This window comes from Bombina bombina, unplaced genomic scaffold (assembly GCF_027579735.1).
Source record: "Bombina bombina isolate aBomBom1 unplaced genomic scaffold, aBomBom1.pri scaffold_743, whole genome shotgun sequence".
NCBI classification, from domain to species: domain Eukaryota; kingdom Metazoa; phylum Chordata; class Amphibia; order Anura; family Bombinatoridae; genus Bombina; species Bombina bombina.
Window position 1 is genome coordinate 45,840 of NW_026512580.1, and position 26,661 is coordinate 72,500.

At 39.8% G+C, this 26,661-nt stretch overlaps 1 protein-coding gene across 1 annotated transcript in view; it reads left to right on the top strand.

The window, feature by feature from the left end:
* The first annotated feature begins 925 nt into the window (after positions 1-925).
* Positions 926-26,661, top strand: part of LOC128644404 (odorant receptor 131-2-like) — a 36,967-nt gene continuing 11,231 nt past the window's right edge. The window contains exon 1 of the mRNA XM_053697029.1: positions 926-1,185. Within this exon, the coding sequence (XP_053553004.1) occupies positions 926-1,185 (260 nt within the window). The remainder of the gene's footprint in view (positions 1,186-26,661) is intronic.

A 26,661-nucleotide genomic window follows, 5' to 3' on the forward strand; every position in this document is an offset into this window, starting at 1 on the left:
AAGGAATATCTGGGGTTTCATTTTCCTGGAAATAGTTGTTTATACACCTAGTAATTTGTTGTTTAACTATGGGGCCTGACAACAAGGTATCATCAAGTTTCCATTGGAAGGGTTTAAAAGGTTTAGAGTGCCATTTAGATTTATGTCTCTTAGATGGTATGGTTTGTGATTGTTCACTCTGCGGCTTGGGGATGTCTTGGCGTGATGTCAATTGGTCTGATGGGAAGACTTGCATGGTGGAGGGTCGATTTGTATGGTCGAGTATTGCAGAAGCCATCTCCATCCTCAGGATCTTTACACATTATTCTTTGCCCAACTCGAACCACTATTATAGACATGGAAAGCCCCATCTGTATGCAATGTGTTTTGATCTGAGATCTGAGGTCAGGGACTGAAATTCTTTTTCGTCTCATTAGCATTCGTGGTGCTAAATCAAGGAAGATTTGAATGCTTCTATCTTTAAATCTAATAGATTTGTGTTTCCTTAAGTATTGTAACACTTCTTTTTGCTTGTAATCTTTGAAGCGGAGAACTACATCTCTTGGATTCTCAGTATCTGGAGGACTAGGCCTTAAAGCTCTGTGTGATTTATCTAATGAGATGGGTGGGTCATACTCTGATCCTTTAAGATATGAGAAAAGTTCTGATAGGTATGTTTTTATGGAAGCAGTGGACATGGATTCCGGAATTCCTTGTACTCTTAAGTTACATCTGCATTCCCTATTTTCAAAATCTTCTAGTTTGTCATGCAGTTGGATAATTGCAGATTCTTTTCCTCTTATCATTTGTTGCATGGTGGATATTTCGTTCTGGTTAGCTTTCACTTCCTCTTCAATGAAGTCTACTTTATTACCAAGTTCTGTAATTTCTTTGCGAAATTCATCCATCTCCTCTTTTATGCTTAGGCGTACTTGCGTTATTAAAGATGAAAGATCTTTTTTTAGAAGGTAGGGATTCTAGTAGAGTTTTTGATATTTTGATTGATTCATCCTCATCTTCCCCTTCTAGATCTGATGTAGGTGAGGTTGGTCTTAAGGATGATGACGCTATTGTGGTGGTGCTGGGGGTTTTGGATTCTGCAAGTTTGAAGAATGAGTCTCTTATTGGAGTAGAATTTGGTAGTGATTTCAATCATTTATCTGCCTTAGTTAATTTCTTTGGGGACATGGTGAGAAAGTTGTCAGGGTAATTTCTTGTTTTTTTTATCAAACGAAGTCAGGAGGTTTTACAGTGTATAATATAAAAATGTTCTGTGTAGAGCTGATCTTCAGTTATTTCCTCTTTATTTATTTAATTAGTGTTATAACCTCTTTTATTAAGTTAAAGTGTCACATCTGTTGAATGTATTATAACAGGCAGGTTTATTAAGGTAAGAAGAGGTTGTAGGCAATGTTATATGCTGCTCTCTTATGCGTTGTGCATATTGATATCAGCTGCGCAACAAAAGACTCTAAAATGGCGTCCTTTTCTCTTGCTGTTAGAGCATTACTTATTGCTGATGTACAGCATGAAGTATTTGAGCTAATTTGGGAGCATTCAGAAAAGGTGTATTTGTCGCTATTCTTTTTTGCCCTGCTGCATGGTGTTATAGGTTGGTGGGTATAGCCCTTTATATCTCCTCCTGTTTGCAGTATGCAAATATGCCAATAGGATTAAGTGGTAAAGTCTTACCATACCGGAGGTGTAGATTTCATACTGCTGAATATGGGGTTCCCCCTTGCCAGGATTCGGTGGATTGTACTGTGCAGTTGAGCTTACATGTTTTTTCACTTTGCGGGTGTGTCAGCACCTCGATGAGTGTCGCAGGATCTATTGTGGCCTCATATGTTGGCGGTCACTGATTTGTAGTTTGCCGTATTGCAGAGCTCGATTTAGTTAGTCACATACTAAGGATACCTAATTCAGCAGGTTAGGTTGTGGGTTAGGTGACTTATCTTCCGTTTGGGTGCTCTTTAGGGATCCGGTTCACAGAGCTCACTCAATGTGCGGCCTTTTGTAGGATATTGCCCTAAAGTAATTAGCTCTTTTACCTAAAATAAATTCCCACACCCATCAAACTCCCCAAATTAAAAAAAAACTAACACTAAAGAAACCTTTGCTACCCATTGCCCCTAAAGGGGCATTTGTATGGGAATTGCCCTTAAAAGGGCGATCAGCTCTTTTGCTGCCCATTAAAATAAAAAATCCCTAATGTAAAAAAAAAACACCCCGAAATAGGTACTCACCATTCCTGAAGTCCGGCGATGAAGATCTTCACACAGGAACACAATCAGTATACCCAGACAGACTCCTGAGACACAATCAGATCTGAAACGTAAAAAAAATACATCTTATTACAGAATATAAGAACAGGTCTTATTAGCTATTAAGTCCTTTATCCCCACTTGGTTTATAGAGTCACAATTGCTCCCACAAGGGGCACTCACACCCTGTACCCATCCTGTATTTATGGATACAGGGTGACATGGACATAAGACAGAGTTATGAAAGTACATGGGGTGTCCAGCATATAAAATTCCACATTTCCATGCAGTCTCTGGGTATCCTTAAGCCCATGTACCTCCAGCCCAAAGAATGTTCCATAACAGGCCCTCAGATCTATGTGACTCACGTCACAGGGGTTAATAGGTTAATTAGGTGGATTGTGTTGTAGGGGATTGGTGGTTTAGGGGTTAATAGTGTAAATAGGTAGATTGCGTTGTGGGGGTTGGCGGATTAGGGGTTAATAGTGTAATTAGACACTTTGCGATGTGGGGGGATGGCGGATTAGGGGTTAATACATTTATTAGGTATATTGTGTTGTGCGGGGATGGCGGTTTAGGGATCAATCACTGTTATTAGTAGTTGCGATGTGGGGGGATGGCAGATATAGGGGTTTTGAAGTGTCGGGTTTATTTTTGGGAGACGGGTTAGACTTTTACAGGTGAAGTAACTTTTTTTTTGTTTTTATTTATGCAGGGGCATTTCATAAACTGCAGTAAGTCACTGGCAACTCCAGAAATGTCTATTTCTGCACATTTATGAATATCGCCAGTTTATCTGACTTACGGCAGTATAAGAACTGCTGGTGAGGTTTATGTGATTCACCCGATGTGTGAGGTGAACTTATGGACGACGAGGGTTTCAGCAGTTGTGCTGAAACCTGCGCTGCAATTTGTAATCTCGCCAGTGGTTGGTGTAGCGTCTCTCCATCTGCTGGAATCCTGGAGGTGGTTTGCATGCCCCAGATATAAGGAAGCGACCCCACCGCTGCCACCAATGTGACAAACCTCTAAGTTACCCTGCCTGGGTACACATATATGTAAATACATACATATCCATCTTTAGACATGTGTGTGTATATATATATATATATATATATATATATCTCAATGTTAAAGCCCTTTGCCTGCCTTTTTTTTCTAACACCTGAAACCTCATATCTTTGAGTCCATATAACTTTTGTAAAAATATTTTTATAAACATTTTTTACAAGATAAGTGTATAAGTGTATTTTGTTATGTATTTTTGATGTGTTTTGTGGCACTTTTTGTTTTTTTTGCGAAACAGTTAACCACAGCTCTGATGACACACTTCATAAAAATGGTAGTATGAACGTGCTATTTATAACCAAACAAATGATTAATTTGCTTGGTTATAAATAGCATGTTCATACTACTATTTTTATAAAGCCTGATGAGCTGAAAAAACAGCATTTTAACAGCTGAGAAATGTGTTGCTTGTTTTACCATGTTTAAAAAATGTAAGTTTTATCTTACAACGTGCTATTTGCCAATCATTTTATATCTCCTGCCTGACTACTCTACCTGTCTTAACCCTTAAACCGCTGGATTAATTACTGTTGCTGAACCTGCCTGTCTGACTACTCTACCTGCCTTAACCCTTACACTGCTGAATTGATCACTGTTGCTGAACCTGCCTGTCAGACTACTCTACCTGCCTTAACCCTTAAACTGCTGGACTGTTCTACTGTTGCCAAACCCTTCCTGCCTGACCATTATATTGGTGTGCCCTTGGACTGCTTTACTGTTGCCAGACCCTGCCTGCCTGACCAGTCTAGTGGTTCATCCTTGGACTGCTCTGCTGTTGCCGCTGGGGACTGTCCTGCCTGTGGTAAGTGCTGCCTTCCTTATCTCACTAACTTTCTCTGCTCTGAGATATTCCCTATCATTCCGGCTCAACGCCGGGATAACAAGATTACTGGCCGAGTTTGGTCTGATAGAGGAGTATCCCACGAGTGTTACAATCTGACTTTAGGTTTTTATCACATAACACCCAAGGTCTCAAAACCCCTACTAGGAAAAGTCTCCTACTTAATAATTTAAATAAAAATAAGATTGATGTGGCCTTTATACAAGAGACTCATTGGGTGGTTTCGAGGGGAAGATTGTATTTCCTTTGTAATTACTCCCAAATGGTAGAAGCATCCTATACATCGAAGTCCAGAAGTGTAGCCATATTAATTAGAGACTCTCTAGCCTTGGAACCTATTCATACCGTACGCGACCCACAAGCTTGGTACATTATTTTAGTATGTAAACAATGTCTTATTAACCCTAGTTAATGTGTATGCTCCTAATTCTTGCCAATTAAGGTTTCTTAGGAAGACTATGAAGTTGGTGTCCACTGTCAGACACTGTTGGTGGGTGGCAATTTTAATTTAGTATGGGATCCCGACAAAGATAGATTTTTATCTCCGACCTCAAAAAATGAGAGAGCATCTAGGTCACTTTCTTAGACCTTCTAGAGACGGATGTCACAGTATCAGCTATATGATATGTGGTGGTCCCTTAACTTGGTTGAGAGCTATTTTACCTTCTACTCCAACCCCCATAAGTCTTAATCAAGGATAGTTACTTTTTTTCTCTACCCCTAGGCTTCTAGATAAGGTATCTAAGTCTAAAATGTTACCATCTGCCTGGTTGGACTACCATTCGGTCCTTGTGATAATTGGATATAGAGCCCCTGATGCAGGATTTTCATGGAGGCTAACAGATTGGCTTTTAGGCACTCCTCAACAGAAAGACGAGATTAATAAAGTAATTACAGATTTTTATACATATTAACGACAACAGGAAAACCTAATCTCAGATACTGTGGGCCACGCTTAAAGTGTATATGAGAGGCTATTTTATTAAACAGGCAGGTTGCAATCTTTGAAACAGCAGTTGCTACAACAACCTTCACCCATGTTGAATGCCCAACTGCAATTAACCAAAACCCAGATCCGAGATTTAAAACTTCAAAGGTTTCAAAGAACCTTAGAAAGATTTAAACAGATATTTTACTATAGCAACAATAAAGCAACAACAACACTTGCCAACAAACTGCGTAATAAAGTAGCTCAGCATAGGATAGCATCTATTAAGGATGGGGCAGAGACTTTGTTGTCACGTAAGGAAATCAGGAAGGCTTTCTATAAATACTAACAATCTCTCTACAACATGAAGTCTCACCTAGTTAGCCCAGGTACACCTAGGCAACTCATCAAAAAGTATCTTGACACATTGCAGTTGCCAACAATATCCCAAGAACACATAGAATATCTAAAAGACCCTATCTCCACTGAGGAGATTTGAAAAGTGATTAAACATATGAAACTGGGAAAGTATCCGAGCCCTGATTGCTTTACAGGCAGATTTTATAACTATTTCCAAGACTATTATCCCTGATAGGGAAGGCCCAGATAATACCAGAAGGATACTCCACATATTAACCAAAGCTAAAAGATCCCCCTCCTTGCCCTGTCTTTAGAAGCAGAGAAGGCCTTTGACAGGGTGAGGTGAGACTATCTTTGGGAGAACTTAAGAGTGTTCTAATTTCCTACTACGTTCATAATAGCAGTTCAGGTTTTATATTCATGTCCATCCGCCAAAGTGAGAAGTGTAGGCCCATTTGGTCTAATTGTGTTCCTAGATGGCAAAACCTGGATATATAGAAGTCTTAGCAACTTGGACTCTTCCTCTAAAGGTTTTAACCTGACATTCCCTCTCCCATCTGACCAAAACAATTCTATGGCTGTGCAAGGAGGAACTTCGACCAAAAGAAAGGCGCCCAGAGTGGGCCACAGTCCTTCATTGGAGGAGAAACTCCAAACAGACTTTTTACCAACCAGACCCAGCTACTGATCCTGATACATCTATCTATCTATTGGATACTTGTAAAGCACAAACTAATCACCCATGAGGGTCTCAAGGCGCAATGGGAGGGGGGCTAAGGGAAGACGATTCAGTCGAAGAGCCAGGTCTTAAGGTCCTTCCTGAAGTTTGTATGGGAGGTGGATTGTCTGAGGTGTAACGGGAGGGAGTTCCATGACCTTGCTGCCATATAGGAGAAGGATTTTCCTCCAGCTGTTTTTTTCTTGATGCGGGGGATAACTACGAGTGCTTGGTCGGCAGAGCGGAGTTGTCTGGAGGGGCTGTAGAAATTGACACGGTGGTTAATGTATTCAGGACCGATGTTGGGGAGGGCCTTGAATGCATGGGTTAGGAGCTTGAAGGTGATTCTCTTGTTGACGGGGAGCCACTGTAGGTTCCTTAGGTGTTCGGTGATGTGGTTTTGGCGAGTGATGTCGAGGATGAGTCTGGCTGAGGTGTTCTGGATGTGTTGGAGTCGTTTCTGGAGCTTGATGGTGGACCTGGCGTAGAGTGCATTGCCGTAGTCCAGTCGACTACTGACAAGGGCATGGGTGACAGATTTTCTAGTTTTGGTGGGGATCCACTTGAAGATTTTTTGCAGTAGGTGGAGTATGTGAAAACAAGTCGAAGAGACTGTGTTGACTTGGCGGTCCATGGAAAGTGGACGAGTCGAGGATGTGAAAGAGTCGAGGATGACGCCTAGATTTCGTGCATGGTATGTTGAAGTTGGAGGGTGTCCGAGGGCTGTGGGCCACCAGGAGTCATCCCATGCAGGTTTGGTGGGTCCGAGGAGGAGGAACTTTAGAAAGACTAAAGATGGCATGATTACAAATTGGTAGCTTCCCGATAGGGAAGCTTGTATCCTTTAAGTTCATTTTAGTTGTGTTGCATAATATATATACTACACATGTTATTTATTATCACAAATGTTACATATTTTTCTTTCAGGTTTATGATGTTTGCGATCTATTCTGTTTGTAGTGGAAGTCTAGATAGATCTTAAATGTATGAGGTCTCTTTACATAATCTGTGACAAAATAATCCTTCTCCCAAATTGTTGAAAATCTCCACGAAAATGGACAATACTTGGACACTAATCAAAAGGCATAGATCCTAGATTATTCATTTAGAATATTTAGTATTCAGTTTATTCATTGTTGTACAGTTTAAATTCTTGCTGCTGTTCCTAATAACAATCACCTAGATTACGAGTTTTTGTCGGTAAGGCTGTGCGGTGCTAACGCTCCTTTTTTTCTCACCGCTCACTTAAGACAACGCTGGAATTACGAGTCTTCTACAAGCCGGCGTTAGCCTCAGAAAAGTGAGCGATGAGCAAAATGTAGCTCTACATCTCACCTCAATACCAGCGCTGCTTACGGTAGGGGTGAGCTGGCTAAACGTGATTGTGCACCATTTCCCCATAGGAAACAATGGGGCTGAGCTGGCTGAAAAAAAACCTAACACCTGCAAAAAAGCAGCGTTCAGCTCCTAATGCAGCCCCATTATTTCCTATGGGGAAACAAAATTTACGTTTACACCTAACACCCTAACATGAACCTCGAGTCTAAACACCCCTAATCTTACACTTATTAACCCCTAATCTGCCACCCCTGACATCGTCGCCACCTACATTATATTATTAACCCCTAATCTGCCGTTCCGGACACCGCCGCCACCTACATTATACTTATGAACCCATAATCTGATGCCCCCAACATCGCCGAACCCTACATTTTATTTATCAACCCCTAATCTGCCCCCCCAACGTCGCCGCAACTATATTAAATTTATTAACCCCTAATCTGCCGCCGCCAACGTCGCCGCCACTATAATAAATTTATTAACCCCTAAACCTAAGTCTAACCCTAACCCTAGCACCCTCCTAACTTAAATATAATTTAAATACATCTAAATAAATTTACTATAATTAACTAAATTATTCCTATTTAAAACTAAATACTTACCTGTAAAATAAACCCTAAGATAGCTACAATATAACTAATAGTTACATTGTAGCCATATTAGGGTTTATTTTTATTTTACAGGCAACTTTGTAATTATTTTAACTAGGTACAATAGTTATTAAACAGTTATTAACTATTTAATAACAACCTAGTTAAAATAAGTACAAATTTACCTGTAAAATATACCCTAACCTAAGTTGCAATTACACCTAACACGACACTATAATTAAATTAATTACCTAAACTAACTACAATTAATTACAATTAAATTAAATAAACTAAATTACGGAAAAAAACACTAAATTACCGAAAATAAAAAAGAAATTACAAATTTTTAAACTAATTACACCTAATCTAATCCCCCTAATAAAATAAAAAAGCCCACCAAAATAAAAAAATTCCCTACCCTATACTAAATTACAAATAGCCCTTAAAAGGGCCTTTTGCGGGGCATTGCCCCAAAGTAATCAGCTCTTTTACCTGTAAACAAATTACAATACCCCCCACATTAAAACCCACCACCCACACACCCAACCCTACTCTAAAACCCACCAATCCCTCCTTAATAAAACCTAACACTACCCCCTTGAAGATCACCCTACCTTGAGCCGTCTTCACCTAGCCGGGCACAAGTGGACTTTCAGACCGGCAGAAGTCTTCATCCAATCCGGCCAGAAGAGGACATCCAGACCGGCAGAATTCTTTATCCAGGCGGCATCTTCTATCTTCTTCCATCCGGAGCGGAGCGGGTCCATCTTGAAGACATCCGACGCAGAGCATCCTCTTCCATCCGACGGCAACTGAAGAATGAAGGTTCCTTTAAGTGACGTCATCCAAGATGGCGTCCCTTCAATTCCGATTGGCTGCTAGAATCCTATCAGCCAATCGGAATTAAGGTAGGAACAGCCAATAGAATGCAAGCTCAATCCTATTGGCTGATTGGATCAGCCAATAGGATTGAACTTCAATTCTATTGGCTGATTTCATCAGCCAATAGGATTTTTCCTACCTTAATTCTGATTGGCTGATATGATTCTGCATGAAGACTTCTGCCAGTCTGGATGTCCTCTTCTGGCCAGATCGGATGAAGATGTCTGCCGGTCTGTAAGTCCACTTGTGCCCGGCTGGGTGAAGACGGCTCAAGGTAGGGTGATCTTCAAGTGGGTAGTGTTAGGTTTTATTAAGGGGGTATTGAGTGGGTTTTAGAGTAGGGTTGAGTGTGTGGGTGGTGGGTTTTAATGTGGGGGGGTATTGAATTTTGTTTTACAGGTAAAAGAGCTGATTACTTTGGGGCAATGCCCCGCAAAAGGCCCTTTTAAGGGCTATTTGTAATTTAGTATAGGGTAGGGAATTTTTTTTTTTTTTTTTTTTTTTTTATTAGGGGGATTAGATTAGGTGTAATTAGTTTAAAAATTTGTAATTTCTTTTTTATTTTCTGTAATTTAGTGTTTGTTTGTTTTTCGTAATTTATTTTATTTTATTTAATTGTAGTTAGTTTAGGTAATTAATTTAATTATAGTGTAGTGTTAGGTGTAATTGTAACTCAGGTTAGGTTTTATTTTACAGGTAAATTTGTCTTTATTTTAACTAGGTAGTTATTAAATAGTTAATAACTATTTAGTAACTATTCTACCTAGTTAAAATAAATACAAAGTTGCCTGTAAAATAAAAATAAACCCTAAGCTAGCGACAATGTAACTATTAGTCATATTGTAGCTAGCTTAGGGTTTATTTTACAGGTAAGTATTTAGTTTTAAATAAGAATAATTTAATTAATTGTAGTAATTTTATTTAGATTTTTTAAAATTATATTTAAGTTAGGGGGTGTTAGGGTTAGATTTAGATTTAGGGGTTAATACATTTAATATAGTAGCGACGACGTTGGGGGCGGCAGATTAGGGGTTAATAAATGTAGGTAGGTGACGGCGATGTTAGGGATGGCAGATTAGGGGTTAATAAAATGTAACTAGTGTTTGCGAGACGGGAGTGCAGTGGTTTAGGGGTTAATATATTTATTAAAGTGTCGGCGATGTCCGGTCGGCAGATTAGGGGTTAAACATTTTAGTTAAGTGTTTGCGATGTGGGAGGGGCCTCGGTTTAGGGGTTAATAGGTAGTTTATGGGTGTTAGTGTACTTTTAGCACTTTAGTTAAGAGTTTTATGTTACGCCGTTAGCCCATAAAACTCTTAACTACTGACTTTTAAATGCGGTAGGAGTCTGGACAGGAGAGGGTGTACCGCTCACTTTTTCAAGCAATCGTAATACCGGCATTAGGAAAATCCCATTAAAAAGATAGGATACGCAATTGACGTAAGGGGATTTGCGGTATGTTAAAATCGTGGAAAAAAAGTGAGCGGTACACCTGTAACTACCTGACTTGTAATACCAGCGGGCATTAAAAAGCAGCGTTGGGACCTCTCAACGTTGCTTTTTAAGGCTAACGCAAGACTCGTAATCTAGGCGAATGAGTCTTATTTAAATCTCACTTGAGACGTATGCTTGGTACCCCTTAAGAACTCTGAAATGGAAGTTTACGGTGCACTACCCCTTCTTTTAAACTCTTTAAACCTCTTATGATTGTCACTACCCGACAGAGTGCGAAGGCTAACATAAACACCCACATACAATTCCGTTACACTTCCTTATGTCTACAAAATACAGGTGGCCCTCGTTTTACAACGGTTCAAATTACACCGTTTCCGAATAACAACCTTTTTTTCCAGTCATGTGACTGCTATTGAAAAGCATTGAGAAGCAGTGCATTTATTAAAATAGCCAGTAGGTGGAGCTGTCCGATTGTGTTGCAGCAAAGCCAAGCAAGCTGAAATTAATCAGTTTAACCAGAATTGAGCTATCGAGCTAATTTCAAAGGAACAAGATCTTCCTGTCTATAAATCAGTCCAGATTGGAATGCATAGAAAGAACTGTTTGCAGCAAAATGCAAGTGAAGTCTGTGTTGTGTGATTATTTTATTAGGTTTATAATGCTGTTTTAGCAAATGTTTTTGTTCATTTAACTTAGTTTAATTATATATTCTGTGTTGTGTGATTATTTTTATTAGGTTTATAATGCTGTTTAGCATTTAAAGTCTTCATTTCAAAGCTTTAAAAATAATGTATTAGGTGTTACTTATGACAATTTTGAGAGGGGCCTGGAACCTATCTACCTCACTTCCCATTGACTTACATTATAAACTGGGTTTCAATTTACAACGGTTTAGATTTACAACCATTCCTTCTGGAACCTAACCCCGGCGTAAACTGAGGGCTATCTGTAATGTACTTCCACATACCTACCACACTTCATGACAGACAAACAAAGTAACCAGATTAAGATAATATCTATTAATAGTAAAGGTCTAAATTCCAGATTTAGGGGCATATTTATCAATGTGCGAGCGGATACAAAGTAGTGCATCATGTCCGCCGCGTATCGATAAATGCCAACAGCATACGCTGTCGGCATGTATCATTGCACCAGCAGTTCTTGTGAACTGCTGGTGCAATGCCGCCCTCTGCAGATTCGCGGCCAATCGGCCGCTAGCAGGGGGTATCAATTTCTGTCCGCGGCCTCCATACGGAGCTTGATAAATATGCCCCTAAAAGTGACATTGTAATGTTACAGGAAACACATTTTAAAAGGGGTGGGGAACCTCAAACCTTTAAATTTAAATATGGCCAAAGTTATTATTCCTCCAAAACATCTAAAACAAACGGAGTAGGGATACTGATAAAACACAGTGTCCATTTTTAGAAGATTACAACCCACAAAGACAAAGAAGGTAGATTTTTAGCAGTAATTGGCAAACTATATGGAAAGGTGGTGACATTAGTATGTATATATGCTCCAAATTCCAATCAACACCGTTTTTTAAAACAAAAACTAAAAATCTTCTGGAAATCATGAAAGGCTCTTTAATAATGGGGGGGGGGGGTCTTAACGTTCCACTTGATCCTTTTATAGATTGTTCCACACAATCTTCATCTATCCCCTTAAAAAGGATAACAACAATTAAACAAAGTATGCAAGACCTAGCCGTACACAATGTATGGAGAATACTTAACCCATTAATAAAAGATTACACTTTCTACTCAGCCCCACACAATCTATTCTCCAGGAATATGTCATGCGGAGCAAAATCCAACCTTGTACATGCTCAGACCGCTCTTTCATGAGCTGCAACTTGGAATGGCCCGATATTCCTAACAAAAAATTTAATTCGAAATTTGACCCAGCCCTACTAGAGGAACCTTTGACAGCTGAGAAACTGGGGACATCTATCAAGGAATACTTTGAAATTAATTCTGCACCACAAATGGACAATAGAATAGTCTGGGAAGCTCACAAAAGTTTAATAAGAGGTGAATGTATTAGCGCAGTGGCGGCTGGTGACTTTTGAGGATGGGGGAGCACTAGCCCCGCCCCTCAGATGGCTCCGCCCATTTTAATGTGTGTATGTATGTAAATATATCTATATATAACTTATATTATCAAATTTGATTCATTCTCTTTGTATCCTTTATTGAAAGAGCATCAATATCTCACTGAGAGCTAGTTGAACATATTGGGTGAGCCAATGACATGAGGCATATATGTGCAGGCACTAAAAACTGCTCACACACACTAAAAAAAACTGCTCACACAAACACTGCACACACATCTTACACACCACAAACACTGCATGCACACACACCAAACACTGCACACACACACCTCACACACACACACCAAACACCTCACACTCTGCACACACACCTCACACACACAAACACCTCACACCACAAACACTGCACACACACACGCCTCACACACCACAAACACTGCACACACACACCAAACACCTCACACACACAAACACCTCACACCACAAACACTGCTCTCACACACAACAAACACTGCACACACACACGCCTCCCACACCACAAACACTGCACACACACACACCACAAACACTGCGCACACACACCTCACACACCACAAACACTGCGCACACACAAACCACACCGCCCCATATGGGCATCCACAGGAATATTTCCAGGGGGGGTAGCAAAAAATAGCAAACATGTCCTAATCAATGCAATAACTGAATTTGGGTATATATTGTATTGAACAGCTAATTTATTGTCTTTCACAGTCACTACAGAGTGGTTCATAATGGCTGCTTGTATTATTATTATTAAAAGCTGAAAACCTGATAAATGTAGCATTTAAAATTAGTAATGTTTATAAGGATTCAATATTTTAAAGCTTAAACAGATAAATAAGCCATCCTATTTCATTTACTCAAGTCTCTAAATTAATAAGGATCATTTTAAATGAAGGCTCAGGGTATTGATGGTTATACTTATTTATAAGTATGAGACAATCTTAATTTTTACTTTAACAGGATCCCACTAACTTGTGTCACAAAATCACAGTCACATTATATTATTTGCCATATACAGACTCACCCTGTCCTAACTGTAAGGTAACCTGATCTGCAGGCTGCACCTTAATCACGGCAGTTTGCTGATATATGACAGCCAGACAGGGCAGCAGCACCATGCAGGAGAGTACGGGAGAGGATGTTTGAGAAAGCCCTATTTTTTTTTTTTTTTGGAAAGTAGCAGGAACGGAGAAGCCAACATTCCAGAGGGAGTGATTTACATTACACCAAGAGCACCGTTCTAGTAACATGAGCAGCAGGTCAAATTAGCAGGCAAAACTTTTTTTTAAGTCTTAACCTCCCCACACAACACATGTACACAGCTGTGCAGTTCTCTACATCTTAGCAAGCTGAACGCCGCCTGATATACAAGAAGCATAGCTTGTCTTACGCTCATTCTATCTAGCACCATGTGAACTGTGTTGCTGTAAACAATTATAGGTTTAGAGTAGAAATAAAAGGTATAAGTGGCAGCTATCACTAAATGAGCCATGTTAGTACCGAGTCTGGAGTAGCTGTACAGTACTGTGCATGGCGTATATACCGGCATTATGTCAGAACAGCAAAGAGTTTTATGACAGGCATTCAGGCTTCAGCTGAGCAGGAGGGAGACTCCGAGTGAGGTTAATAGGAGAGTGAGGGCTTACCGCATCTGAGATGTGCAGCGTCTGCCAGATACCTGTTGCCACGGGTTCAGCACAACCAGCAACTTCCCAATCACTACTTCTATTTGAGCTCCTCTCAGCTCAACGACTATCTCCGCAATGAGATTTCGCGCCATTGAGCTGGGAGGAGCTTGTCATCACTCACAGTCACGTGATGACGCTCCTCTGTGTCACTGGCTGCTGCCTGGCTCTCTTGTAACACCTCCCACCCCTCGCACAGGCTGAAGTGTGCGATCAGTAGACTATGGGGATGGGGAGGCTGGGAGCTGCGCAGCAGCCAAATTTAGCATGCGCACAGACACACTGCCATAGCTTAGCTATCACACGTGCGGTTAGGGTTATTAGTAGTACTTAGTGCAGTGCATACAGCAGAGAGCAGAGTGAGAGTCACAGTGTAATAATAAAATGAAAATATTTTTTTGTAAACATTATTGAAAAAAATGTTTGTTGATTGTTTTCTTGGGGTCAAAAAAATATATAATTTTTTCAATAGTGGGCTATTGAAAAATTATATATATATTTTTTTTTTTTCTTTCTTCTGGGCTGCTGGGGGGGCACGTGCGAGTGTGCTCAAATGGAGGAGCCTCCACTGCTCAAAAATATGCTAAATAAACAAAAAAGAGCTAAAATAGAGGAAACACTAAATCAAATAGCTACCCTAGAATCACAACATAGACAAAAAACAGAGTTCTGAAAGGTGTAATAATATGAACAGAACGATTATATTTATGCAGGTCTTAATTATGATGAAATATATAATAGATTTATTACAATATTAATTAAGTATAAAACAAGCTATCGAAATAATTTAAATTAAAGGAACATTTAAGTCAAAATTAAACTTGAATGATTCAGATAGAGCAGCAATTTTAAAGTTTTTCAATTTACTTCCATAAACAAGATGTGCACAGTCTTTTTCTATTTACACTTTTTGAGTCTCCAGCTCGTAATGAGCATGTGCAAGAATTCACAGAATATATATACATATATATGCATTTGGGATTGGCTGATGACTGTCAGGGAGAGTGGAAATAGACATAATTTTGAAATTTGTTAGAAAAAAAATCTACTACTAATTTGAAGCTATGGGGTATATTTATTAATGTGCAAGCGGACATGATACGACAGCATACGTTGTTGGCATTAAAGGGACATGAAAGTCCCAAATTTTTTCTTTCATGGGTTAGAAAGAGCATTCAATTTTAAACAACTTTCTAATTTATTTCTATTATCTAATTTGTTTAATTTTGTTGATATGCTTTGCTGAAAAGCATATCTAGATATGCTCAGTAGCTGCTGATTGGTTGCTGCACATAGATGCCTCATGTGATTGGCTCACCCATGTGCATTGCTATTTCTTCAACAAAGGATATCTAAAAAATGAAGCAAAATATATCATAGAAGTAAATTGGAATGCTGTTTAAAATTGTATTCTCTATCTGAATCATGACAGAATTTTTTGGGGTTTAGTGTCCCTTTAATCATTGCACCAGCAGTTCTTGTGAACTGCTGGTGCAATGCCGCCCCCTGCAGATTCGCGGCTGCTAGCAGGGGGTGTCAATTGGATCGGATTGATTTCTGTCCGCGGCCTCAGAGCAGACGGAGAGGTTATAAAGCAGTGGCCTTTAGACCGCTGTTTCATAACTTCTGTTTCCGGCGAGTCTGAAGGCTCATGCGGAAACAGGGGCATCAAGCTTCATACGGAGCTTGATAAATCAGCACCTAAGTGTTTTTGCATTGTCTTTTTATCATGTATTTGTTGATTATGCAAAGCTACTGTATTTACTGGTCCTTTAATTCAAATCCGATTAAATTATCTGTTATACTCTGGATATAAGCACAATATTGTTTTGGAAAATTCAATTTTAACAAAATGGATTAGTCACAAGAGTTTAAAGTGATGATAAATTAACCTATACTTTAGTTTATATTTTGGAAGTATTACTCAATATAAGCACAGTGATGCTAGTGTTTTTTTTTAAATAAACTTTTTCATACAAAATATTAATTTATAAATCAGCTCCGTTACCTGTGACCCGGCTGCCTCCGTGTGACAATGTCAGTCATCTCTATTTGATTGACAGGTGCATCATCCAATCGGGACTGCAACATAAGCCCTATGTAAATCTAGTATTAGCACGCTCCCCTGTTTGGAGTTTTGAAGCCGCATCAACACGACTTCAACTGCGCAAGTGCAGTTGTAGCTACTGATTCATTGTTTACCATAAGCAGCAGCGAGATTGTAGCCTAATAATTAGGGATATTCGAATTTGAATGTTATTGTAGAAATTTGATTTACATAATAAAATGTTGATAAGAACGAATATTCTTAAAAATTCGATTTTCGAATGTTATTTACAGTTTTCGAATGTCACATTCGAATTCGAATGTCACTTTCGAATTCGAATGTCACTTTCGAATTCGAATATTACATTTATAAAACCCAATTGTAGACTAGAAACACTATTTCGAATTTGAATGTCACATTCGAATCGAATACCACATTCGAATCGAATATCACATTCGAATTTGAATATTACATTTATAAAACACAGTATTAGACTAGAAACACTATTTCGAATTTGAATGTCACATTCAAATTGAAAATCACATTCGAATCAAATATCACATTTATTAAACACAGTTGTAAACTAGAAATACTATTTCAAATTTGAATGTCACATTCGAATTCGAATATTACATTTAAAAAACACAGTATTAGACTAGAAATACTATTTCGAATTCGAATGTGACATTCGAATTTGAATGTCACATTCAAATTCGAATATTACATTTAAAACACAGTATTAGACTAGAAATACTATTTCAAATTCGAATGTGACATTCGAATGTAGCATTCGAATTTGAATATTAAATTTATTAAACATAGTTGTAGACTAAAAATACTATTTCGAATTTGAATGTCACATTCGAATATTACATTTCGAAATTGAATGAATACATAGCTAAACATTCTATTATTCTAACGAATATTTTCGAATTTTATTAAAAAATTCGAAAACGAAAATTCGAAAATAGAATGTTAGAATGTTATATAAACATTCGAAATTCCATTCGAATGGACAAATGTATAAAAATTTGTTTAAAATTTTGAATTTTTAGAAACATTTGCCCATCCCTACTAATAATGATTTTCAGTAATAGAAAGAACAATTTAAATTTAGATTTTTTTTTACTTATCTCTCCTAACCCTCACTGGGAGTGTATTTCAATTGATGGCAATGGCTATTATGCTATTAATGTACAGTGCACAGCTTTTCTATTAGCCAGCCATAGACAATACCTGAATGGATAGGAAAATCTAAATAAAACTTGCATGATTCAGATAGAGTAATGTGTGTCATTTTAAGACACCTTTGAATTACTTCTTTTTTCAAATGTATGTTTGTTCTCTTGGTGGGATTCAGTTGTTGAAAAAGAATATGTAGGTTACTACTGTGGGAGCTAGCTGGTGATTGGTACCTGCACACATTTGTCTCTATGTGTTAAGCAATTAGAGTTCCCAGGTTATGCATTGCTGCTCCTTCAGCAAAGGATATCAAGAGAATGAAACAAATGTAATAATAGGACTAATATGGAAAGTTGTTTAATTGTGTATGTTGTATCTGAATCTTGAAAGAACAATATTGGGTTTCATATCCCTTTAAGTATAGAAACTTTCAGTATAGGTAAGGGGGATACCAAGGGCATATTCAGCTATTTCAAAAGCCTATAGGAGCTATAAACAATCTTTATACTCAAGCAGGTAAACTGGATCAATGGGAACAAATTCAAGGGGAAGAAAAATTTAGGGTACACACACATTACACACAGGCACACTGTACTCTAACTGTACCTTTAAGTAAACTTTTTTTTTTAAACGCAGTGAAAAAAAAATTAGGGGCGCGATTACATATACGGCGCAGGTTTCGGCGCAAGCGTGGGAACCCGCGCCACCTGTAATTTCACCTCGCACATCGGGGTATTACATATACTGCACCGTTAGATGCTAAACTGGCATAAGTAGGACAAACTGGTGATCTTCTGAAATGTGCGCAAATACACATTTTAGGCCTCGCTTCCATTGAGTCGTAATTCAGTTTGCGTGCACTCGCAAACCGTTAAATATGCTGTCGAAAGCAATAGCGTTTAACGACTGTTTCCAATGGCGCGTTATACCTCAATATCGGCTGCCGGACTTCGGCTGCCGAAAAGATTTTCGCGTCCCATAGAAAGTAATAGAAGCCGTTAATCGATAAATTATACCAGGTTTCCATTGAAAGCGCTAACCGTTAATACACTGTCGGAGGCTGTCGATACATTGAGAAATATTACCCCCAGCTCAACTAGGTGTAAAGGAGGAAAAAAGAGCTTTTTGAGGCCTGTTTCTCATTGAAATAGCAAATCACAAAAATATTATGAGTGTTTCAATGTACAAATAACATTATATATGCTACATTTATTGGTCCTATGTATAGGAATATTTGCACCCATGTTGTCATAGAAATTTCAATATGTATGTGCATATAAAAATATATGCAAGCACCACAATTATGGAACGACCTCCCGCACACTTTCAAACCTTCACCATGCCTAATATCCTTTAAGAGATCCCTCTCTACATATCTCAAAACAGAATGCACCTGTCATTGTTGATTATATATTTCCTACCGGTTCTATGTTAAATTTTTGTGCATATATGGTGTATTATTATTTTTTTTTATTTTATTGTACCCATTGTATCAATGCAATGTTTTGTGGACCCAGGACATACTTGAAAACCATAGAAATCTCAATGTATCTTTCCTGGTAAAATATTATAAAAATAAATAAAATATCTACCTATTCAAAATGAAACCTTTGCCCAGGGATGCTATATATAATCTCAATACATATAGAAAAATAATTCAAACGAAATAAGTTGTTTATCATGAAGATGAGTTTTATTATTACAGATTTACCCTCATTCAAATGTAATTTTCAATGTGAAAATCATATTTATTCAATACAAAACGATGACACATTAAAGTTATAATGTGTCATAGTACTAATATTTATAAAATATATGTAATGTCATGTCTGCTAAAGCAGATAATACATTTGCAATATTTAGACTATTAACCAAAATACATAAGTGCTTAATATTACATACTTCAAGAGATATGAAGTATTGTCTTTAACATGGAGTTATTGAAACATTTTAAAAGTGCATTGTGCATTGGTCCCAGGGAGAGTCTGTGTCTGTTCATATGATGTCAATTAAAATGTATTAATCACCTCTATATCATGGCAATCACATATATGTTGTATATACATCAGTGCATAAATATCCTAAAGATACATTTATCTAATTATTCTAAATATTGAATAATAATCTTGACAAAAAGGAGTGCATTAGTCATGATAGGTATTAGTCATGATAGGTATATATTTCAGATATTACATTCCACATAGGACTATAAGAATGAATGCAAGGTATTTGGCCATATCAACAGGAAGGAGTATTTACTTTTCAACTCTTCTATAACTGTATAACCCTTATTAGCTTCATCTGAAGGAGCAAACAACATATGCTTGTGGAATATAAATCATAACATTTACACATGTCACGTTGACTTATGTTAGATAGCATATACTGTATAAATTTCAGACACGTATCCCCAAGTATTCTTAAACGGCATAATATGATATCCTCAATAAAAGGACACATAAATTTATCAACAATGTACACCTGCATATTAATTGACATCATGTGAAATAAAAATGAATAAAGCTGTTCATTTTTAGCAGATAAACAGCTATTAGAATAATATTAAGATATATGTTCAAATTTGGATTAGAAAAATGGATGCATATTTATGAGATGAAAATCGCACTTAAAAAAGTGCTTTAGTGCAAAAATTAGATATGATATATCTTGGGTTGAAAAAAAAGAATATTAATTAATTCTTGCGGCGGGATTTTGCCTTTGGAGGAGAGGTACTTAGGGGGGCAGTGTGGCGTCTTGTGCGACGCCCACCAGCTGAATGTGAGGCTAATAACCGCGATTCAGGGTCCTGCAGGGAGATGACAGAGGATGCAAGGGAGGATGGAGTTTGGGGCCTATCCGCGAGCCTCTCCACTGCCTCTGCCAGGCGGACGAGTGAGGCATTATGGATGTCCATTTGGCTCTGTATCCTTCTCAAATCCTGCTGCTGCTGGAGCCTGGACAGCCTAAGCTCTCTATGTATGAGCCTCAGTAGATCATCCTGCTGGGACTGTGCCGGACCCTGTTGTACATTTGGTGTCTCAGGAACTAATAATTGGCTGGTTCCAGGGCTGTCTCTCCGTATTGGTGACTGTGAGGTTGTCTGTGATGGCACTGTTGGCAATACATTGGTGGGTGCAGTGGGTGGTGGTGTGGATTCCTGTTGTGCCATAGGAGTGGGAGGCATATAGTACAGATGATGCAGATCTGTATGCTGCTGTGGTGGGTGCATCATCTGCTGCTGAGGATAATGATGTCGTGGGGGGTGCATCATCTGCTGCTGAGGAGGATGTTGTGGGGGGTGCATCATCTGCTGCTGAGGAGGATGTTGTGGGGGGTGCATCATCTGCTGCTGAGGAGGATGTTGTGGGGGGTGCATCATCTGCTGCGGTGGGTGCAGCTGTGGGGGCTGTGCCATTTGTTGCTGCGAAGTATGCATGAACTGCCATTGTTGAGGAGGATGAGTCTGCTGGGGTTCAGAACCCAAAACATGAAATGTTGTCTCCGAAGTAGATGGAGAAGGGCATGATACATCCTCCACCTCATATGCCCTAGGCTGCTGCATATCATCTTCTAAGAGGCTGATATAGGAGGTAGTGTCACCATAGATATCCTCATCCTCCTCAGTGAATGTAGGAACATCCTGCTGTGGTGTTGGTGCAGCTTCATACTCCTCCTGTTCGGAACCTACAAATAAATATACGGTATGTTTACATTATCTATCTAATAGAATATATTACTTTGTAGCATAACAATACAGACTATTATATTCCATATTTATGTGTATATATGTACACACACACACATACACACACATACACACACACACATACACACACACACACACACACACATACACACACACATACACACACACATACACACACATACACACACACATACACATACACACACACACACACACACATACACACACACACACACACACATACACACACACATACACATACACACACACACACACACACACACAGACACACACATACACACACACATACACACACACACACATACACACACACACACACACATACACACACATACACACACACACACATACATACATATAGTGTGTTTGGGATAAAATCAAAGCATATATGACCATAACTGAGGAATCTTTATAGACTGTGTCTTAAAGGAACATTGTTAAAGGGACACTGTACCCAAATATTTTCTTTTGTTCAGATAGAGCATGCAATTTTATTCAACTTTCGGATTTACTCCTATTTTCAAATGTTCTTTATTCTCTTGGTATCTTTATTTGAAATGCAAGAATGTAAGTTTAGATGGTGGCCCATTTTTGGTGAACAACCTAGGTTGTCCTTGCTGATTGGTGGATAAATGCATCCACCAATCAAAAACTGCTGTCCAGAGTTCTGAACCTAGAAAAAAAGCTTACATGTCTTATTTTTCATGTAAAGATAGCAAGAGAATGAAGAGAAATTCATAATAGGAGTAAATTAGAAAGTTGCTTAAAATTGCATGCTGTATCTGAATCACAAAATAAATATTTTGGGTACAGTGTCCCTTTAAGGACAATGACACATGATTTATATGAAATGCTTAATATTCTTGGATATTATATTATCAATATTCTTGCTTGTCGGAGCAGATATACAATACAGAGTGCTTGCTGAACATATTAAATACAACTATGTAAATTTAGATTCATAGCTAAACACAGATGGGTATTTATGATATACAACATATATACATCACATATATGGTTATATTTAATATTGAATATTCACCTTCATACACCTCTTCAGGTGGCACAGAGGTGTCCATTGTCCCCTTACATCCGTAAACAGATTCATCCGAGATGACATTGGACAGCATCTCCTCCCATGACCTTAGGTGTATCCTCTTGCTAGGACCACCACCTGTCCCACGTGCATATTTGGCCTGCTGTGCCAGCTTAGCTTTGGTTTCCCTCCTGCAGTCATGATAGCGGTGTTTAATGCTGGCAGTAGAACGATTACGTCCTAAGCAGCTGACTGCCACTCGAATCTCCTCCCACAGCTTATTCCGGACAGCCGGCCTCAGGTTAGGGTTCTCCAGCTGAGCTGCCCTCTCCAAGTATGCCTCAACAAGAGCCTCCTTTTCCTCCTCAGAGTACCTCTCCTCTCTTAGCCTGCCCTTCACACCTGAAGGGCCAGCAGACACAGACTCTCCCTCCTGTGACTGGGGACCAGCCCTCTCTACCTCCTCTGTCCCTGCAGGCTGTGACAGGCTACCACCAGCCCCACCCCCAGTTGCCACAGTCTGCCCCACTTTCCCTTTTCTTTTTGTGCCTAGCTGAGGCTGACTCCTCCTCACTCCTCCCACCTCCATTCCTCTTCCACCCTCTCTCCTTCCCTCCTCTGCCAGGGTTTGAGGAAGGACAAATCCTCCACCCAAACCTCGGCCCCTATTCCTGCCCATACTACTCCCTACTTCCCCCCTCCCCCTCCCTCTATCCACCCTCACCACTGCCCTCCCCCTAGCCACCCCCTTCCCAACTCCACTAGGCCTATCCATCCCTTTCTCCTTCCTCCCTAACTCTAACCTAACACTAAAGTCCCTAGCTTACCTAACTACACTAATTCACCTAACTAAACCCTAAATTAAATAGCCCCAAAACTAACTACCTAACCTATCTAGACCCTAACTATCTCTATTCTATATCCCTCAAAATAAAAATAAAATGTGGGGGTGAAAATAAACAAAGGGATGTAAATGAAAAAGGAAAAACTAAGGAGGATTAGAACAAAATTATAGAAAAATAATAAGGGATGCAAATTAAGAAAGGGGTGAGCTATATAGTCAAATGAAACCAAAAATATGGGATGTTAAAAAAAAAAAAATAGGATGGGCAAAATGTATATATAAAAAAACAAGTTATATAGTGAGGAAGGGAAGGGTAGTCAAAGGGGGGATGGGAAGTGGAATAAGGGGATTAATGAAAGGAGTAATAAAGGAAGATGGGGATATGGGGGTTAATGAAAAAAAAAATGTGAATGTGTTTGTATCAAATAAAAGTGTGTATGTGTGTGTGTGTGTATTTGTGTGTATAAACTAATGTGTGTTAATTAACTAATGTATGGATGTGTGTGTGTGTGTTCCTAATATTATATGAGGCCTACAATAAGAATATATGGAAATCAAATATCAAACTCTCCACTAACTCTCAAACAACTCTCAAAAACCCAAAACTCCTACCAACGCAACTAGCTCCCGTGTCTTTCTCTCTAGAGGCGATCACAGGTAAAGAGCGCAGGCGCAAACCGTTATTCTTATAGACAGAGGTCGGGTTACCATGGCAATGCACTTGTTATGGCGCGCTTTTCGACAAATCCGACATCGGTTGGCAACGCAAACTTACGTACGGCCGAAAAGAGCGACTGCGCGCAACACGCTAATCTTTTCAATGGAAACCTGGTACTAAAATGGAGCCGTAAATTACCTTTAGCTGTCGTCCGCTTCGGTAGCTTACGGCTCCATTTTTAACGACTCAATGGAAGCGAGCTCTTAGTCGTCGCAAGTAACTTACGCCAGTATTTTGTCCACGGAAAGTGTAAGTAAAGAGTAGTTTTATGCAAATTAGGCTAACACTTTCAAAATAAAAATGTGACACGTAATTACGCTATTAAAAATTCATATATAAACCCATGCGCAGCTGCCATATTTTCTTCAGTGTGTTTGGATTGTTCTTTGAGCTACAACACACTACACTGGAGTGGAGGATTACTGAGAGTAGAGAGAGAGGCGCAAAGGAGGAGTTAGTTAGGTCGCATTGTTGTTTGATTAAGCTTGTACACTTACACATATTTTTACATATTGCACACATTGCATACATACATATACAAAGACACCACACTTTTTTTTTCTAACACCTCACACATTTTATTTGATTTTTACAGTGTGATAGGCTGAATGTTTGGTTGTGATTGTGTGTGATTGAACTGGGAGTGAGTGTGAGTGTGTGTAGTGTAATTTAGGGTGAGGATGGCAGGGAGAGGTAGGGAGGAGGGGAGGAGGGGAGAGGAGTGGCAGGGAGAGGAGTATAGGAAAGGACAGGAGGAACAGTGGGCCCCCGTAAGGGAGTAAGTGGAGTTTGGAGAGGGAGAGCTAGAAGGGATGATGGGAGGGGAGATGCCCGAGAGCCCCAGAGAGCAGGCACATCTAGGAGAGGGACAAAGGGTGCACATGGGGACAGAATGGGGGAGGAGGGAGAGGATAGGGAGGATTCCACACCAGGGACATCACAGAGAGGAAGCCAGGTGTCCATGGAGGATGAGAGACTGAGATGTCCCAACGTCTCATTTGATGAAAATGTTGCCCTAGTCCAGGCCATCATGGACAATTACAGTGCCCTCTTCGAGCAGGAGAAGGGCAAAGGCATTGCCAAAAAGCACAAAATGGCACGGTTTGCGGTAGAGGATGCCGTCAACATTGTGGCACCGCAGAGGAGGACTGTTGAGGGCCTGAAAAAGCGGTGGAATGACTGCAAGAGGACGGTCAAAGAAAAGATGGGGCAGGAAGCTATACACCAGAGGGGAATAGGCGGTGGTCCATCACTGGATATTGAGAATAGCACCTGGCAGGAGATGATATGCAGGTCCCTGAGTATCACAGCAGTCCGTGGACTTCCAGGGGCTCGTAATTCAGGGGCTGCAACCACAGCACATCATGCTGATGAGAAACATCCCACACACCAGCATTATATGTATTTGAGATATAACATCCTTTAATGTACGCAATGAGGAGCATGGTATTTGGCCTACTAACAAAAACATCTACAATTATACTTGACATTACTGCTACTTAACACAATGCAATTCATGATATGAGGTGGAATAGTGCAATACTAACATGTCTTAGAATAACACAGGACACATGTTATAGAGTTTGACATGAGAATTAGTATAGGCCCTAGCATGTATCAATGTATATTGTATGCCCACGTGGACATATATCAGACTATACTAATCCCTCTCATCCTTTGACTCCACAGAACCTCTTGTCACAAGGATACAAACATTCATGCCACCACCACCAGTCTTTAGGCAACCGCAAGAACAGTATGCTCCCAGGCATGAGCATGATTATATGGCTTCAGTTGAGGACCCGGGAGTGATGCCACCACCATTGCCATATGACCCCTGGCAAAATTCCTGGCTAGAGGAATATCCTCCCTTTGGGTTTGAGGGGGAGCCAAGACAGCCACAAAGGGTCCATGTATTTACCCCCCACAACAAAATCTCATGGCAGTCAGGGATTTTACCCACAGATAATCTCACAGGAAGTGCCAATTGGACAGGCTGAGTGGTCACACACTCGTCATCAGTGGGACTATCAACCAACCATGAGAGCTCCACCATCCTCATCAATTGGACGAGCTCCACCAACCTCAGCAATTGGACAAGTTCCACCATCAGCAGATGGAAATATAGCAGATTCTACAGCTGTACCTCAAGCACCATCAGATGCAGGTGACCCTGCCCCACTTGAACTAGCAGTTTAAGCTGGCCCTGCCCCACATGAACCAGCAGTTGAAGCTGACCCTGCTCCACATGAACCAGCAGTTGAAGCTGACCCTGCCCCACATGAACCAGCAGTTGAAGCTGACCCTGCCCCACATGAACCAGCAGTTGAAGCTGACCTTGCACCTCAAGCAACAGCAGATGCAGGTGACCCTGCCCATAAGCACCTAGAAGCCCTGCTGCTCAAGAGCCTGTGGATGCATTGTATTCTCCCCTGGGTGCGGAATACATTGCACTCCAGAGGAGGCTCATAAAAAGCACTGAGAGCATCCAAAGAGGCCAATAGAGGTTCTTCAGGAACCATGAAAGGTCCATCAGGAGCCAAGAGAGGATACAACAACGTAGCATAGAGCTACAGGGGGACATGGCAGCATCGTTAAGTGCAAGTGTTCATAACCAGTCACAGATGATGCGAATTCTGTCTGATATGTAGATACAAATGGACAATAGATGGAGAGAACAAAATCAACACTTGAGTGTGTTGGTTGAGCACTTTACACACCAGCAGGACACTGCCTCCAGCCTATCATCTGTGGCCAGCACACCAGCAGAAACAGCAGAATCTTCTCAAACCAGGAGAACAAGGAAATCCACTACAGTCACATCAGCTCCCTCACCCAAGAAGCCAAAAAAGAAATAAATATTCTTATAGTTCACCATAAATCTTGTCCTCTGTT